This window comes from Brachycentrus maculatus, unplaced genomic scaffold, assembly GCF_059751285.1.
Source record: "Brachycentrus maculatus isolate JH-2025_06_01 unplaced genomic scaffold, ASM5975128v1 h1tg000657l, whole genome shotgun sequence".
In the NCBI taxonomy this organism is placed as follows: domain Eukaryota; kingdom Metazoa; phylum Arthropoda; class Insecta; order Trichoptera; family Brachycentridae; genus Brachycentrus; species Brachycentrus maculatus.
The window spans coordinates 201,518-219,521 of record NW_028281392.1 but is presented as its reverse complement, the minus strand read 5'-3'; the positions used below and the strand labels follow the sequence as shown (position 1 = coordinate 219,521).

Genomic DNA, 18,004 nt, shown 5'->3' with positions numbered 1-18,004 from the left:
AATTCATCTGGAATACACAGCTCTCTTAGATACTCTGGAGCCATATTATGTATTGATTTATACATGAGTAGAGAAAATTTATACTCAACCCTTTCGGGAAAGCGTAACCAGTGCAGTTTGTAAAGTAGTGGGGTGATGTGACTGAATTTAGAAATTATAAAAATTGGTCTACCACAGCGGTCGGGGAACCGGGGTAAATTACCCCAAATGGGGTAAAAATGATTTACTCCATTTGTAAAAAGGAAATTATTCTAGTTTGCTATTTCATAAACGTATTAGTATTTTTGCAAATATAAACAATTCAGTAATCGATTAAACGCTGAAGACTTTTCAAATTGCTCGTACATCAAAAAGTCTTAAATTTTAAGTAATTGTATCAAACATGAAGCAACATCAATTCTCCAAAAACTGAAAAGGAAACCTGAAAACCTGAATTTTCATTTGATCCAATTTGAGAATTTTATTTTGTTTGTCTATTACATTCTTACTATTTTAATGAAACATTTTTTTCTTTTTAGCGTAAATTAATTAAAAAATAAGGTTTTATTTTAAATATATTATACATAATATTATTTTGAGAAATAAAAAGACTTTGCGTTTTGATCCACTCACATTTTTATTAACAACCAACTAGTTTCGGCAACAACCTGTTGCCCTCTTCAGTGTTTAATTTATTACTAAACATAAGTAAAGTGGGTGTATAATAATAAAATAAACAATGTGTTGCTTTGTAATTAAAGTTTATTCTTAATTTATCTTTATAATATATCTATCTATCTATCTATCTATTTGATTCTGACAGTTAATAATATTATCGGAAGTCTTTTGTTTTATTCTGAGCGACGCATGCGGCATCTGGTGGTAGAACTGTTTTATGTAGGTACTTTTTGTAAGTACTTAATAAAATGTATAGGTAGGTACCTAGTTATTTTATTACATCTCCCCCCTTGGGGATGAAAATTCATAGTAAAATTTTCACTCGTCCTCCGGATCATCTTCTTGTAGTGAAGGGACTGGTATAAGTTTAGTGATATGATAAAGTTTTTTTTTTTTTTTTTTCTTTCTTTCTTTTTTTTTTCTTTCTTGTTTTTTTTTCTTTCTTTCTTTTTTTTCCGTTCTTTTTTCTTTCTTTCTTTTTTTTTTGTATTTTTTTTTCTTGACCCTTTTAAAGTAGACACAGTTTTTTTCAATCCATTTGTTTTTTTCTTTTGAATTCCTTCATTTTTATTCAGATCTCTTAAAGTATCTTCTAATATAACCAAATGTACAACTTTTAATTGTTCATCTGCATTTTCATTCGATTCTAAAACTGGATTCCTGCTTAGACAATCTACTTCTAAATTCTTCTTTCCTGGAGTATATTTTGTTTTATATTTTGTAGTATTTTTTTTCTACTTTATTTTTATTTTCATTCTTCAAGCACTGTTTCTGTGTTATTTGTATGTCTTCATTTTTATTCTGATCTTTTAAAATATCTTCTAATTTAACCAAATTAACAACTTTTAATTGTTCATCTGCATTTTCATTCGATTTTAATACTGGATTCCTGCTTAGACAATCTACTTCTAAATTCTTCTTTCCTGGAGTATATTTTATTTTATCTTTCGTAGAAGTTTTTTCTACTTTATTTTTATTTTCATTTTTCAAGCACTGTTTCTGTGTTATTTGTATGTCTTCATTTTTATTCTGATCTTTTAAAATATCTTCTAATTTAACCAAATTTACAACTTTTAATTGTTCATTTGCATTTTCCTTCGATTCTAATACTGGATTCCTGCTCACACAATCTGCTTCGAAATTCTTCTTTTCTGGAGTATATTTTATTTTATATTTTGTAGAAATTTTTTTCACATGATTTTTATTTTTAATTTTATCACTAGTTCTTAAATTTCCAGGTCTTCTTTGACTATCTTCTAATCGTTTTCTTTGATCATCTTCCAATTTTTCTCTCTCACTCCGAACATATTGTAGTAATTGTTTTAATACATCTAATGTTTCATAATCCATTTCCAATTAACAAAATTGTCGTTTTATAACGTGGTAATATTTTCCTTTTGAAAATTAAGTGTAAATAATATGTAAAGTGGGTGTATAATAATAAAATAAACAATGTGTTGCTTTGTAATTAAAGTTTATTCTTAATTTATCTTTATAATATATCTATCTATCTATCTATCTATTTGATTCTGACAGTTAATAATATTATCGGAAGTCTTTTGTTTTATTCTGAGCGACGCATGCGGCATCTGGTGGTAGAACTGTTTTATGTAGGTACTTTTTGTAAGTACTTAATAAAATGTATAGGTAGGTACCTAGTTATTTTATTACATATATATATATATATATATATATATATATATATATATATATATATATATATATATATATATATATATATATAAAAGAAACAGTGTACAAGTTAATGGGTTTCTTTAAGGATAGGGGTGGGGGTAATGGTATTTGAAGGAGGGGTAAGTAGGAAGGAAAGGGATAACAGTGTTTAGGTTGGGTTCGATTTTATGGGAAAAATATTAAAAATGGGACTTCGACTTAAGTTTATTTGATTGTTAATAATATTTAATTTCTTTTTAACAGCTTTTTTTTTATTTATAAAACATCCAAAGTATTAATTTGACTAGTTCTATTATTATATTAAAATGTAAATTTTCCATCCCATCTTCAAAATTGAATGAATGATTATTTGACACGATGTGGTCAACATTAATGCTTTCAATATTCAAAACATATGCATTCATTGTCTTCTTTTCAAAATGGGGGGAGGGGTAGTATCGACATACGTTAAAATATTTTGGGTAATGGTTTAAAAAATTCCCCGACCGCTGGTCTACCAAATTTACTGTACCAAATATGATCTAATTAACTGTACCAAACGCTGTATAAAACATGAAATATGAGGATGATATCGACGTGCCCTACGTAAAGTGCTCTAAGTACATTTTTGTCAATTTTGAGATATTTGGTGTACGTTATCAACAGGCCGTTATCTTCAAATATAAACAAACAAAAAATATATATAAAATTAATTACGCCAAGTTTTCAGGCGTAGAAGACGCTATCTACATCGAATTTTCGAAATGAACTGAACTCCTAAAACGCTAACTACTTAATTTTGACAAAGCATAATGTTTTTAAACAATTTAATACATTATTTTATCGTGTTTTTAAATTTTTAATACTAGTTTAGAATTTCAGATAAAACCGTTAATAAATAATATTAAAAAATACATTGAAAAATTGTTCTAAGCTCTCTCCCGTAAAGTAACAGATTTACAGATAGAGTACTTTACGTAGGGGCCGTCGATATATAATATCAAAACAACTTAAATGGTTTCATGTATCACCCAATTTCGGGTGCTTTGCCAGTAAATAATAATATAAAAAAACTTAGATGGTTCATAAGTTTTTAAACCTCCATTATTTATTTAAATTCCTCTTGCCGCTCGTATAAGCGATATTTTTTATCTCTGAATTTATAAGGTCACACGACAATTTCATCTTGTTAATAAAGACACATTATTCAAATCTACATATTTAAGAATATATATGAATTCATATTCAAAGAATATTTTGAATATATTAAAATGCGATTAACGATATTGATAAATGAAGAAAAAACGATAAAATTCAAGATAGACATGAGGGTTCACAAAACCAGTGGAAAAGAAAACTATGATTACGTTAATAAACCATATCCGCTCCCTAGGTGGAGCATACTGTCTCCAGGCTTTTCTGTCGGCTGCCAGCTCCCTTGCATCCTCCCAAGTCAGATCCGCGTCCCGAAGTTCTGACGAGAACTGCCGACGAATTGTCAGCAGTGGTCGTCCTGGGCGGCGCGGACCTGATGCCTTGTAAAAGAGGCAAGCTTGATTAAGGCTCTCAGGAGGCATGCGGAGTACATGGCCAAGCCAACTGAATCGCCTTTTCTTGACGACAGTTGTGACCAAGATTTGCTGCGTCCTACACCTTATCTCTTCATTCCTCAAGTCAAACCACCGCACGCCTAAAGTTCTCCACAAAAACCTATTCTCAAAGCTTATTTTTATTAGTATTATTAGTTATTAATACTACAAAGTTATTAGTACACGGCTGCTCTGGGCCCTAGTAAGGTGCCATGTTTCACAGCCGTATAAGAGAACAGGACCAATGCAGGCATTGTATAGGCGGCATTTGGTCTTCACCGAGTATAAATTCGATATCCAGACAGCCTTCATACTGTTAAATGCAGACCCTGCAAGTCCTAATCGCACTCCCAGTTCCTTTTGAAGGCTGCCATTTTCAGTCGCGTACACTCCCAAGTTCTTGAAACTCTCGACCTTTTCAATGAACTGGTTGCTCAGCATCAAGGGTAGTTAGGCATCTAGGTATGAGCTGTTGCACAACACATGGGTTTTTGCAACATTTATTGTAAGCCCCATGTGCGTAGAATACCTATTTACCCTGTCGACGATTAATTGAAGACCCTCGACGGAGTCATCAATTATAACTTTAGTTTAATTGATGTATTATATATGATTACGTTAGTTACAGTAAAACCCACGATATGACGGACTAATTTGAGGGAGGGGGGGGGGGGCGTTAAAGCCAAAATTCTTAATTATGGGTTTATTGTTATTTATATTTTTATGAATTTCTATTCTTTCATTGTTTTTCATTTCATTTCTATTGTTTCTATTGTTTCAAAATGTTGCAGTTTATGGCTTTGCGTATTAATTATTTTTAGGATTTCTACGTTATTGTGGTTAAATTTGTGATCATTATCTATTAAATGATTACCGAATTCCGAAAAAAAAAAACTGTTTTCGTAAGATAAAACACAACATTTTGTAATTGGTACGCTTTCTCTCTAAAAGGCAAAGATTAATTATATATATTTATTGCCCACAATATGTATTTGCATATTGAGCGTACATGTACATGTACATATAATGTCAACACCTCGCTAGAATACGGACCCACTGCCAATTTGATTAGTGTCGTGTTATACGAGAAGTGTCAGTAAATAGTGTCATGAATATATACATATAAATATTAATGTATAAAACTGCCTTTTTTGTTGTTGTTAAATATGATTTAATTTAATTTTTCGATATCAAAGGGAAAGAATACATTAATCGAAATAAATACCGTCGGTAATTACTATTTTCCGCCATTTTTCTGGCAAAGTACGAGATCCGTGGTAGAAGAACTGGGCTTTTGAAGAAATCCATTGGACTAACTATTCTTTGTAGGAATCAAAGTGCTGTTTCGATAGTCCGTGTTGTATTGAAGAAAACAAGTGGTAGTGTGAGGAGGCTTTATCAGGTGAATACGAAGGGTAGGGTAAGACTTCCGAGACTAGTGGTTCCAACGTTTCCTGGACTGGCTTAGCCACGCGCTGCCGGGTATTTTCATGCAGCAAAATCACTTTTTTAATGGGCCAACAGACACTGCCATATCTGTTGGTCCATTCCGCACGTTTTTCCTCCAAAGCTCGATTCGAATTGATGAGCTGTAGCGATCAGTAGTAACAGTTTCACCGGGTTTCAAAATCTTAAAATACACAGCATCTTTCTGATCCCACCAGATGCAGATAAAGGCTTCTCTCCTTGGAAGTTCCGTTTTGATTGTGATGTTGATGGTTGACCAACTGTATATTTTTTGCTTTATCCTGACGGAGCACGTTCGAGATAAGCCTCCTTGAGCATTCTATGTGCTTCGGTAGTAGTTTTCTTCCAGCGAAAAGCAAAATTTCTCGCGAATGGTCTTTTGATGTTAAACTATTTGTTGAAGCTGCAATCGAACGACTTATCATGCGTTTGGCAGCTGATATATAAGAGCATCAAGCGATGCATGGCAACTTCAAGTACTTGCACATACAAAAGCTAATTCCATCTATCAGCAAACGGCCTTCTAATATGCATACGCCTATTATACAATATATATATATATATATATATATATATATATATATATATATATATATATATATGTATATATATATATATATATTATATATATATATATATATATATATATATATATATATATATATATATATATATATATATATATATATATATATATAATTTTTTAATTCTAATTTTTTTTTATAAAATTAAATAAAAAGATAAAGTTAAATTTACAGTGAGTATATTTCAAAAGGACAACTTCAAATAAAAAAAACATAAAAATATGAATAAAATAATAAGTTTGTTGATGATCATTTTATGGAAATCTCTACTGTCGTCGTCACATAAGGCAATTCCCAAAACTACGGTGAGTACTAATAATAATGTGAAAATTATTAATGCATTGCAAACTTGTTCTTATCAGCTCTGATTATCAGAAAAAAAGTGTACACGCAAAATGGGTGTGCAAAAATTTGCATACATAAAAAGAATAGCAGTCATCAAGGCAAGTCTTATTTTGTCTACTTCTTCTTTACATGTCGTGTGGTCCCCCCGACGTTAACTATTACTTGTGTGAATGTGTCCCTACTTTGGGCAGTTCGAAACAGCTACTCGACGCTCCATACTCCTGTCCGCCTGTGTATATTATGGAGCCAGGAGATCCGCCTTCATCCGACACCTCTTCGACCCCCGATCTTAACCTTGACGATCAGTTTATCTACAGTTGATATAAACAGCTTCTAAGTGTTACAGTAAAACCACCATGATGTACGTCTGGCTCCTATGCAGCATTTACCTCCGACATATCGCTCACTCCTTTCAAGAACGTCACAAATAATAAAAAAAAAACTTGATATTTCAAGGGAACGTTTTTTGAGTTTGAAAATATAATGTATTAAAAATACTTTTTTACTGTGCAACAGATCTTTTTAGGTAAAACCTGAAGGTTTTTTCTCAATTTGAAAAATATTTAGTGTATTTAAAAAAAATAATTAAACAATACCTTTTCTTCAAAATGCAAAAACAACACTCTCTTCCCTGTAGCGGGTAAATATTAAGTTAAAAATATGCCACTTTTGCTGGGATATAGTACATTTTCTGGGCAATCCAAACATGCACAACTGAATATTGACGATTTTTGATATATGACGTTGTTGAAAGGAGTGAGCGTTATTCAAAATGCTTGTTTATTCAAAATCCATCTTCACCTTCTTGGTGTAGGCCTTGTGACCTGTTTTTGAAAAGAATTAGCCTTCTGCGATGTTGATTCCCAGCAAACAATCCATCTCTTTGATGGTCTGCCCGGCAGTCTTGATACCTTAGGGTTACCTGTGCAGTGCAATGCGGGGGAGTCTGGATGATTCCATTCTCCTCACATGTGCATACCATTGTCTTCTTCGTTGCTTTCCCCACCTAACGATGTCTTGGATATTGCATACTTGTCTTATCCTAGTGTTCCTTATCCTATCTCGTAGACTTTTGCCAGATATGATGCAATGTGGGGGAGTCTGGATGGTTCCATTCTCCTCACATGTGCATACCATTGTCTTCTTCGTTGCTTTCCCCACCTAACGATGTCTTGGATATTGCATACTTGTCTTATCCTAGTGTTCCTTATCCTATCTCGTAGACTTTTGCCAGATATGATGCAATGTGGGGGAGTCTGGATGGTTCCATTCTCCTCACATGTGCATACCATTGTCTTCTTCGTTGCCTTCCCCACCTAGCGAGAGCCTTATTTACTGACAAACGCGTTTTTTGTTAATATTCCTGTGTATGAAATGTTCCATAGATGGAGATATTGCGCGCCGAGGGCTACTCCGTCGAGGAGCACGTGGCGCGCACGGCTGACGGGCACCTGCTCAGCGTGCAGCGTATCCGCCCAGCGTGCCCGAGCCCGCCCGTGCTGCTGGTGCACGGCATAATGGATGGTTCTGAAGGCTTCCTTGTCATGGGACGTAACAGAAGTCTAGGTGAGGCGTTTCTTTGTCAGCCATCTCTTCACTGCTAGATGTAGACTTTTTCTAATATGTATTTTCCAGACTTCTCTTGTCTGGGCTTTTTCGATCCACTTGCTATCCTTGACGGGTACAATGCTATCAGCTCATTTTTCATGGGGTCCTATGGTTATGTCATCGGCCCATCTTTTCTGGAGCGCTATGGCAATATCATCAGCCCATCTTTTTCTAAGTGATGCTCTAGCCATATCCAAATTCCCATCAATCAATCAACAAGAGATGAATTTATAGAGAAAAAAAGAGAGTACCTACTTAGCCATGGATCAACCATCAGTAACAACCTTTAGAGGGATCCAGGTTATTAAAATAACGAGGGTGCCAAATCAGATGGGGCAAGATATCTGAACGATATAACTAAATTAACTAACTAACCACCATGCCGCTTCCCGCAGGGGTAGGCAAAGTGAACGCATAGTGTGAAAATAGTTTTACGCATATTTCTGTTTCCGTTCTTGTTTTTCTCCCGTTTTTTACGGAAACCATTGCGGACATGCACACAACAACTTTTGTATGTGTCATCGCAAACATACATTCATTTATATAAATATACTTTGAAATACAGTAGAGCCTCGATTATACGACCTAAACCGTCCGCGGCAAGGTCGGATAACAGGGAAAATGATGAAAACAACATTGAAAATGTGTTAATTTTATTTGCACATTGAAAACTTTTCAAATATCTACGTGTAACATAACTGAATGTAACAAACTAAAACATCAAAATGCACTTACGGCAAAGTAATAAAACATGTTTTACAGTAGCTACATACTTACATATAATGCAGTGAACTACGAAACTAAACTATAGCTTGGGTAAAAAAGTCCGTGATTGTCTTACCGGTAGGTCGGATAACCGAGACTCTGCTGTGTAGGAAATCATCTCCCTATTCCAAAATTTCCCCGTTCACTTATTATATTCTATTTATTCATCTCCTTTAATCGTCTTCTTTGATATCCAACCCTTCGACCATTCTCACACACTTCCTGTATGTTTGCAGGATTTCTTCTGGCTGACGCCGGCTATGACGTGTTTTTGGGTAACTTGAGGGGCAACTGGCATACATCGCACGAAAACAAGTCCAAAAGTGACCCATCGTATTGGGATTTTGGGTATGTAAATTATGTACCTAATAAGGAATTTTCCTCATAACTGTGCGAGCTTTAGAGAGTACTTTTTATAAGATGGCTTTTATCTCAGATTACCCATTGTGAAGATTTATGGGGTAGAATCCATTTTAAGAAATGGAATAAAATCATGAGGCAATACTGCGAGAATATACAGGGTGGTGCGCTGTCACTACCTTTTTTGAAACTCTCGCCACAAAACGACAGCTACTCCTAGAACGCGTTTCTATAGCGCATTTGAAAGCACAGGATCTTCATTTTTTTAGTTTTGCTTAGTGTTAATCATGCTATGAACGAATGAGGAGCGCGCGTTTGCCGTGGAGGCCTACCTTTTCTTCGGCCGTTCCGTCATCGCAACTCGGCGTGCATTCAGAAAACTATTCAATATCGCGCCTGAAGGTCGTGTGCCTATACATTACGATGTGGGTGGACATGTTCAGGAATACTGGTAATGTGAAGAATAAACAAAATGGACCTTCCGGAACAATCAGGATGTCTGAAAACGTCGTCGTCATATCCATTTATTCTAGTTTTTATACCCAAACTCGAAGAAAGAGATGAAGGGGATGTCACACGTATTATCAGATGTAGGGAATACTTGAACAAAAAACTAGCAAAGGAAGGTTTTTGCTTTTTATCGCCTGTGTATGTGTTATATGTTATGCGTGCGAGTAAAAAAGGATCGATATCTTAATGATACATTCAAAGTATTGTAATTATATCATTCTCAGTGGTCGACGGTTTTTCGGAATGGAATGGAGTCTAGGAGTCACGTTGCGTATATTTACCAATAACGTAGTATATCTAGACGTCTTCATTGTTATACGTTTTTTTTCTATCGATCAGGTATGTTTATAAATTAATTGTCCACAGAATCGACGAGCACGGGCAGCTGGACGTGCCCGCGATGATGGAGCTCGTGCTGCGCGTGTCCGGCGCGCCCGCGCTGCACTACGTAGGCCATTCTATGGGCACGACGTGCTACATGATCATGTGCGCGACCAGACCCGACCTGGCAGCTCGCGTGCTCTCCTTCGTGGCGCTGGGGCCCGCCGTGCACATGTCGAAACTGTTCCCATTGGCTGACTATGCCACGAGAGTGGGAATACCGGTATGGTTCTTGGGATTTCCAAATGATTGTTTGACTAACCTTTTCCACTCTGACCATTTTTTCTCATAACTACAGCTACTATGATAAAAAAATGTGACGTTTTTCTACCATTAAAATAAATATTTTGGTTCCCTAATTTTATGTCAATCTGGCAATTCGTATGACCATAAAATTTTTGGTACATTTCTCAAAAAATGCAATCTAAATCACACTCAAAGTAAATAAAAATAATACATTTGCTTTCAATTTGTTTAATTCGCATTTTTTGCTATATTACAGAGAAGTAATTGTGTATAATATAGGTAATATCGTAGTTGTACAGGAAAAAGTGACCAACTAACAAAACATAAAATATTCAGGAGGACCATTTAAGTCACTTTTGCTTGGCAAGAAAATAAACCGCAATGTCATTTTTAACAAAATATACGTTCTTTAACAATCAAGCGATGGCAGGCGATTCTCGTCGGCGCGCTCCGGTTGGCCGCTTTTGTTGAATCCGCTCAGTGTTGTCAACCTAATAATTCAGTGTTGTCAACCTGACAACACCAAATGGCGTGGCCAGACGGCTACAAAGTCAACATATTAGACTTCCAAGTTTAATATCATTTGGTGGTTTTTTTCAGGGCAATGTTAAGCTAGTGAGATATCAAATAGTCAATGATCACCTTTTTGTAAAAAATACACTTGGTCACTTTCTCCTGTATGACTACGATATATACAAATAATGAAGTGTTATCCTCAAAAACATCTCATTGAAGTTACTTTCTAATAATGTTGTACTAAGGTGATGAGTTTGTTGATTAATTGTTGATGGAGGACTTGTGCTAAAAGGAAAAAAACACGAGCTATTGCACCTATCATGAATGGCAATATAGAGGGTCGACGAGGCGTGGTCAGAGGGCAGATCTCCTGGCTCCGGAATAAACAAGATTGGACGGGGATCAGGACCGTCGAGGCGCTGTTTAGAGCTCCCAAGACAAGACTATTGCTCTCGAGTGATAGTGATAGTCGATACTATACTATAAATGTACAGAATGTTAAATATTATATTTATATGTGAAATGTACCGCGATACATTTAACTAACAATACATTTAAATTTTACTTGGTAAGCTAAGTAAAATAAAAATATGAAAGAAATGTGTTTTGATTAAATTAACTTAGAAGTATTTTACATAAGTTGTGTTATTATTTTGCTTGCAGGAAATACTCATGTCGTGGGGGGTCAGCAACATCACGCCGACCACATTCTTCAAATACATCTTTGTCTTCATGCAAATGAGAGATATTCAAAAAAATTTGGTGAGGCCAACTCTCTACTTCTTACTTTTAATTCCCTCTCCCCGGACCATAGTAGTGTGTAGGGTAGAGCATTCGATACATAAGGTTTTCCTTAGTTGAATGAAGGCAGAGTTACCAGTCCAGTACAGGGTTCTCAGATCAGCTGAGGCAGGGTTTTCAGTCCTGAGCAGGGTTATCATATCAGGTCAGTAAACGCAAGTTTATCAGTCCTGCGCAGAGTTATTAGGTCAAAAGGGTTATCGGGCCAGTCTATATACTGACTGCCTTTACTGCCTTTGCAAGGTCCTGCGCAGGGTTATCAGGTCAGTAAAGGCAAGTTTATCAGTCCTGCGTAGGGTAATTAGGTCATTAAAGGCAAGGTTATCAGTCATGCGCAGCGTTATCAGGTCTTTGCAAGGTCCTGCGCAAGGTTATCAAGTCAGTAAAGGCAAGGTTATCAGTCCTGCACAGGGTTATCAGGTCAGTAAAGTCAGGGTTATCAGTCATGCGCAGGGTTAACAGGTCAGTAAAGGCAGGGTTATCAGTCATGCGCAGGGTTAACAGGTCAGTTAAGACAGGGTTATTAGTCCTGGTGTTAGTTAGTGGTTATTAGTTCGAGTGTCTTAGAAACTCCTTCGAAAACTGTTGTTTTACGAAGATGTTTCTTCATAGACTCAATTTCAGTAACAAAACCTTTCAATCATACTCAATATTTATTCATTTAAACTTCGTGTACAGAAAATAAATAAGTACATAGGCGGACTTATTGCTTAAAAGCAATATCTTCCAACCAACCAAAAACAGACTAGTGATATTGATCAAAACGTTTGATACCATATATAGCTGTTTGCAATCAGAGGGTAGATAGTACTTGCACATAAAAAAAACTTAAATTACAAAAGATGATAATAAGGAGGGCAAAGGAAAAAGGGGGTTGTAGGAAGGAGGTAGAGGGAAAAACTAAGGGAGGAGGATTGATGGACAGTTAGGATTCTAATAATAAATAGTAATGTCTCCCCAAAAATTCCCCAATCGACTTGAGATTTCCCGCAGTTTGGGAAATTCCCCACAGATTGGTAACCCTGCTTGTGACCAAAGCACTTTTACGCATACTTCAGCAACATACAACATATCTTCACTGTTCTAATGAGTTTTTCTTCCCATAGATGATTTAGATCAGATAACTTTTTAACATTATCGAGTGTATTGCATTGTTTTTTTATTGTATTTATGGCCACCTCGTGCGTGCGTGGTATAACGGAGGTCACCAATTTGGAAACCCTGTGTGTGTGTGATTGACGGGATGCCAGAGCAGGATATTTAAAAGAAATGCTTGCTTACAGTTTGTTTATTGATATAAAATTCTTACACGATTTGATAACGATTTGAAATTAACTTATTATAATTTATCTAATTGATTATTGAACTTTGAATGAAATATGAAGCTAAAATATACGTTCTTTAACAATCAAGCGATGGCAGGCGATTCTCGTTGGCGCGCTCCGGTTGGCCGCTTTTGTTGAATCCGCTCAGTGTTGTCAACTTGGCAGTAGCAGTATAATTCAGTATTGTCAACCTGACATCACCAAATGGCGTGGCCAGACGGCTACATATTTAAGCATACCTGTGGGTGTGCCACAGGAGTCTAACTTTCGCTCTGTTCTACAACATAATAAGGATGTTTTATTTTTATTTATTGTAACATGAAGAAAACGTTTTTTTTTTCCAGGAAATGGCGTCAAGTCTAGCCGCGAATGTCCAGCCAATAAGTTTAAAAAGTTTATTCCACCTTTATCAATTAGCTCAAAAAGGTATTGCAGAATATCTAACTGTTAACCATATTCAACATTATGTAGATCGTAAGAAATAGTGGCAAACTAAATAAAAAATAGAAAAAAATAATTGAAAACTATAAACTTTTATGGTGTCTTTCATCGATATGGTAGGTGATTTTTACTAAGACGTCTCGCAGACTAAATCAAATCATTCGAAGATCTTCATTCACTCTCCAGGAGAAGTCGCAAATGACAATCGCTTCTATTGCTTCTGGAAACTATCTTATACAATGAGACGTAGAAGTGATATGTGTCGCTTCTTTCAAAATCCGCCAGATCCAATTTTATAAGATTATAAAATAAATTCTCTTTCGGAATGTCAATTGTGGGTTTTGTTGTTTAAAATATTTAGATACTTGAAAACTCTGCTAAAAAATACTTAAAAACAGTTGTATTTCAAATTCCGCTATATTCATGGAACTTGCTTTCTGACCCATATAGGGCAATCAGAGAGCGGGGATAGGTCAAAAATTAAGATGACTTCATTATCGGTTTGTGTCTCGTGTTTTTTTTAAATACTGAATAAATTAAAAAAAGGGAAAATCCTCTATTTCATAATATTTTATCTAAAGACAGACAAATCTTTTAAACATAAATGTTACCCGGAGAATTTTGCATTTCTTGTAAAATCGTCTTACATGGATCTGGCGGATTTTGAAAGTAGGCGACACATATACACATTAACACATAGATGCATAGAATCTTTTCTGGTCGTTTCCTTCATTGCTAATTAATAATTGTCCCCTGCTGGCTTCCTCTGAAACCTCGGACAACACTCCGCCATTGGTCCCTGCATTGTGCTGTCTTTACAGCTCCCGCAACGGAGAGGCCTGTGATTTCTTTCACCTGGTTGGTCCATCGGGTTGGAGATCTACCCCTAGCTCTCTAGGTTCTAGGCCTCCTACATTCTCTAGGTTGTCTGGTGGTCCATGAGCAATGTGGCCGAAGAACTGGAGAACTCGTCTTTGGCGAAATTCGAAAGAAGATCCATGATCCTTATATGCTTCAATATCGATACGTTTGTTCTCTTTGCTGTCCATGGGATTGAAAACATCTACTTCCAGTATTTTTTGACATCTCAACGTATATGAAGAAGAATATGGACGTCTGGGCATTTATGGGGCTTACGACGTGTAACATTCACCAATTCTACCCATTATGGACAACCACACTAATCGAATTCTTGGAAGTTCTATATATATGGTCCAATTTCAAAACATTGTACTTGAATCACCAGAATTTCACTAAAGACATCTATCGGTAAGATAAAATAAGCTTTTTATTGAGCAGAAACTCTTTCATTTGTATTCGAGGTCCGAATCCTGGATTATAATCACTTACATGAGAAACGCCAGAAAATATCCTTTTCATCATATTATTTTCGCTTATAATTTTACCAGCTAATGTTTTAACAACATTTTTAATGGGTGTCCGAATACTTGTTCACAAATTTGGATTATAATTGGAAAGAATCCAGATTTTTGAAGTAGTATTTTGACACACTTAAAATGTTGTATCTTCTCCAGCACCAAATCTCAAATGCGTCTAGTTTTCGCATTGATATTTGAAGGTTGTAATTATTTTTGTATTGAATAATCTAGCAACCTTGAATTGGTTTGACTACGGGAAACAGGATAACATGAAACGCTATGGCAGCTTGACTCCACCGAGCTATAATCTCACTGCCAACAGGGCACCGGTGGCCCTCTTCTGCGCACAAAACGACGACTTCATCACGATGGAAGTAAGTTAAATTTAAAATATTTTGTTTTATTATTGGTGAGACGAAGAAGCTTTTTATTGAGCCAAAACTCTTATATTTGTACGTGAGGTCCGAATCCTGGATTATAATCACGTACATGGAATCAGCTTTCCTCGTTCTCAGGTTGTAGGTCTTTCTATCAAGGACAACATTGCCTAGGTCATGCCTTATTACGTTATCTTTCTGTAGCATCCATGAATTTTTTGGTCTTCCTCTAGATGACTTTACAGGAAGATCCAAGGCGATCGCCTGGTTTACAATATGTTCAGGTTCTCTACGTACTATGTGCCCATACCATCTCAATTACCTTTCCTCTACCTAAATTAATGTCTGTTACACCTAGGCTTCTCTAATGGTGAGCTCTGTTATAATTGACTTTAATAAATCTAATTAATTATTAAACACAATTGTTTACATTAATGTATGTAAATTTTACAGGATTGTATTTTTCTGAAAGATACTTTGAAAAAAACCAACGATGATGTGGTTTTAAATACGGTATCCTGGATAGAGTTCAACCACGGCGACTTCATTCACCACAATGATCTATACGAACTTCTCAACAAGGATGTCATCAACACTATCAGAAGGTTCCACTTATAATGCACCACAGAAAAAGAGGAATTAACAGTAGAGACCACAAAAAAAGGAGTTTGATGCTCTTTGATGTGTGATTTAATTATTAAAAAACGTGTAATAAATCATTATTTAATGACTTTTTTTTTCAATAGTACCGTAGAACGGGGCTACTTAAACTTTGATGTGGTACTTAAGCCCAGTATAAAAAATGATTTGAATCTGTATTTGGTCTACAATAATGAACGTATTGACATGATTCATTGTTTCCCTGACAGGTGACACTTATTGTCACGATACTTCGATCGATACCACGATCTTAATATTTTTTTTGTACTGGGCTCAAGTACCACATCAAAGTTCAAGTAGCCCCGTTCTACGGTACCTACCTACAAAAAGACAGTCACACAATTTGACTGTCTGTTACGGTTTGTATGCTGATGATGAAGTGCCTCTTGCCAATAGCAGAAAAGACCTGCAGGAGATGGTGACAAAGGTATACAATGTGTGCAAGGAAAGCGATTTGCTGATGAATCTAAAGTTATGGATTTTGAATGAGATGAATGTAGATCTGGGTGTGAAATAGTAGTGAATGGGGAAATTATGGAACAGATAGATGATTTTGTATTGTATTTGGGAATATAGGTTCTCTAGGAAAGGAAAGATTGATAGAGATATGGAAATGAGTGTGAATGCTGGGATCAGAGTGAATGGTGCATTGAAATCTGTAAAAGCAAATAAAAACCTTTCAGCGAAATCTAAAATGGCAGTACACAACGGAGTACTGCTTCCAACCCTAACGTATGGAAGTGGAACATGGATTTGGCGAAAGAAGAAGTAGACAGAATGCAGTCGAAATGCGATATCTCAGACAAATGTGCGCAAAACGATGTATGATGATAATGATATTCGAATAGCGATATAAGGAATGAATACAAGGCTAAGATAAGCATTATCGTTTAAACTAAAAAAGGAGTTTGGATATGGTTTGGACATGTGGAGCAAGCGAGTGAAGAAAGAACAGCAAAACAAAATGATGAGGAGATTCATGAATGTGGCGAGATTGAGAGGCGAAGATTGTTTGCTAAAACAGATTGTTGTGGCGTTCCATTCACTCTCTGCCCACACCTGCGGGGAAGTGGCGTATTGGTAAGTAGTTAGTTAGTTTAAAATTATTACAATTAGCTCAGTATCATATGAGATAACCGATAATATCCTTGATGCGACGTACAAAAGAAACATTTATGGAAAAAGAATTTCTTACAAGAGCGGTTCAGCAAAGTCAAGAGTTGCGGTAACAGCTGGACATACATGTGTACCATTATTAACTGAGACCTTTTGCTATTTTTCTGGTAGCTCTATAATTCTATCAGTGTAGAACTTCTGCGGTTTATCTTCAAAAAACTTGTCCAAGTGTTGTTCAGCGGCGCTTCGGTTGGCCAATTTTCCATCATCAAGAAAGTTTAGGAGAGACCGAGATAACGGTAATCAGACGGTGCAAGATTTGGACTATACGGTGGGTGCATTAAAACTTCGCACCCCAGTTCCGTCAATTTGTTCCGAGTCATCAAAGATGTGTGTGTTCAATTTAATTGTGCCCAGTCACACGTTTGACAGCCGCGCAGGCGATCGCTTACTGAGTCATCCAGTTTGAGAGTTTGCCCTTAATGTCAGCATACATTTCCGCGATTATTAATATTCATATTACGTACATTAGCTGAGCCGGCGAACGTTGCCCCGTACAGGCGGACTTTGGTAATAAAAGTTTATGTAAATAAAATTCATATATGTATGTTTTTTTTACATCTCTCATAGTTAAAGAAGAATATATAAGTCTGAGTATTAACAGGGCTTACGACCCGTAATATGCTGGTTAAGTGATCTCTTTTTACACGTGCACTATTCACCATATTACACACGATTTAAAACCACACTACTCAAATTTTTATAACTCCTAGATAAGAGTAGGCCGTTGATAGATGATTTTTTTTTATAACAAAGACAAATGGGTCTAAAAAGTTGTAATTTAGATTGCACATAGCATAAAATACATTTGAAAAATATTCCATACTACTTTTGGCCCTCAACCACATCAGAAAGTTTTCGAAAAGCCATTTTTTTGCGATTTACCATCAGTCAAAATGCAAAAATGGCTTTTCCGAATACTTTGAGCTCCGGTCAAGGGCCGAAAGTAGTATGGAATATTTTTTACATTATGTGCAATCCAAAATGAAACTTTTTAGACTCCTTAACTAACTTACCATCACGCCGCTTCCCGAAGGGGTAGGCAGAGAGAACAGAACGCCACACCACTCTGTCTTGTCTTGTCTCACAATGTCTGCAAACATTCTTTGCCTCATCCACGTTCATGCATCTCCTCATACATTC

At 35.9% G+C, this 18,004-nt stretch overlaps 1 protein-coding gene across 1 annotated transcript; it reads left to right on the top strand.

Moving 5' to 3' along the window:
- Nucleotides 1-7,701: 7,701 nt before the first annotated feature.
- LOC148300766 (lipase 1-like) lies at nt 7,702-15,664 on the top strand. Its single transcript, XM_088274341.1, has 7 exons — nt 7,702-7,882; nt 8,926-9,037; nt 9,926-10,163; nt 11,366-11,464; nt 13,173-13,254; nt 14,880-15,022; nt 15,479-15,664. Exons 1-7 carry the CDS (start codon nt 7,702-7,704, stop codon nt 15,641-15,643), a joined length of 1,020 nt encoding a protein of 339 aa, XP_088130467.1. The 3' UTR covers nt 15,644-15,664.
- The last annotated feature ends 2,340 nt before the right edge of the window (nt 15,665-18,004 follow it).

Excerpts from the sequence above, each read along its gene's own strand:
- LOC148300766 (XM_088274341.1), top strand. The coding sequence starts at position 7,702 with ATGGAGATATTGCGCGCCGAGGGCTACTCCGTCGAGGAGCACGTGGCG. Across the intron at positions 9,038-9,925 it reads CCATCGTATTGGGATTTTGG|AATCGACGAGCACGGGCAGC; the intron begins GTATGTAAATTA and ends AATTGTCCACAG. Across the intron at positions 10,164-11,365 it reads CCACGAGAGTGGGAATACCG|GAAATACTCATGTCGTGGGG; the intron begins GTATGGTTCTTG and ends TTTTGCTTGCAG.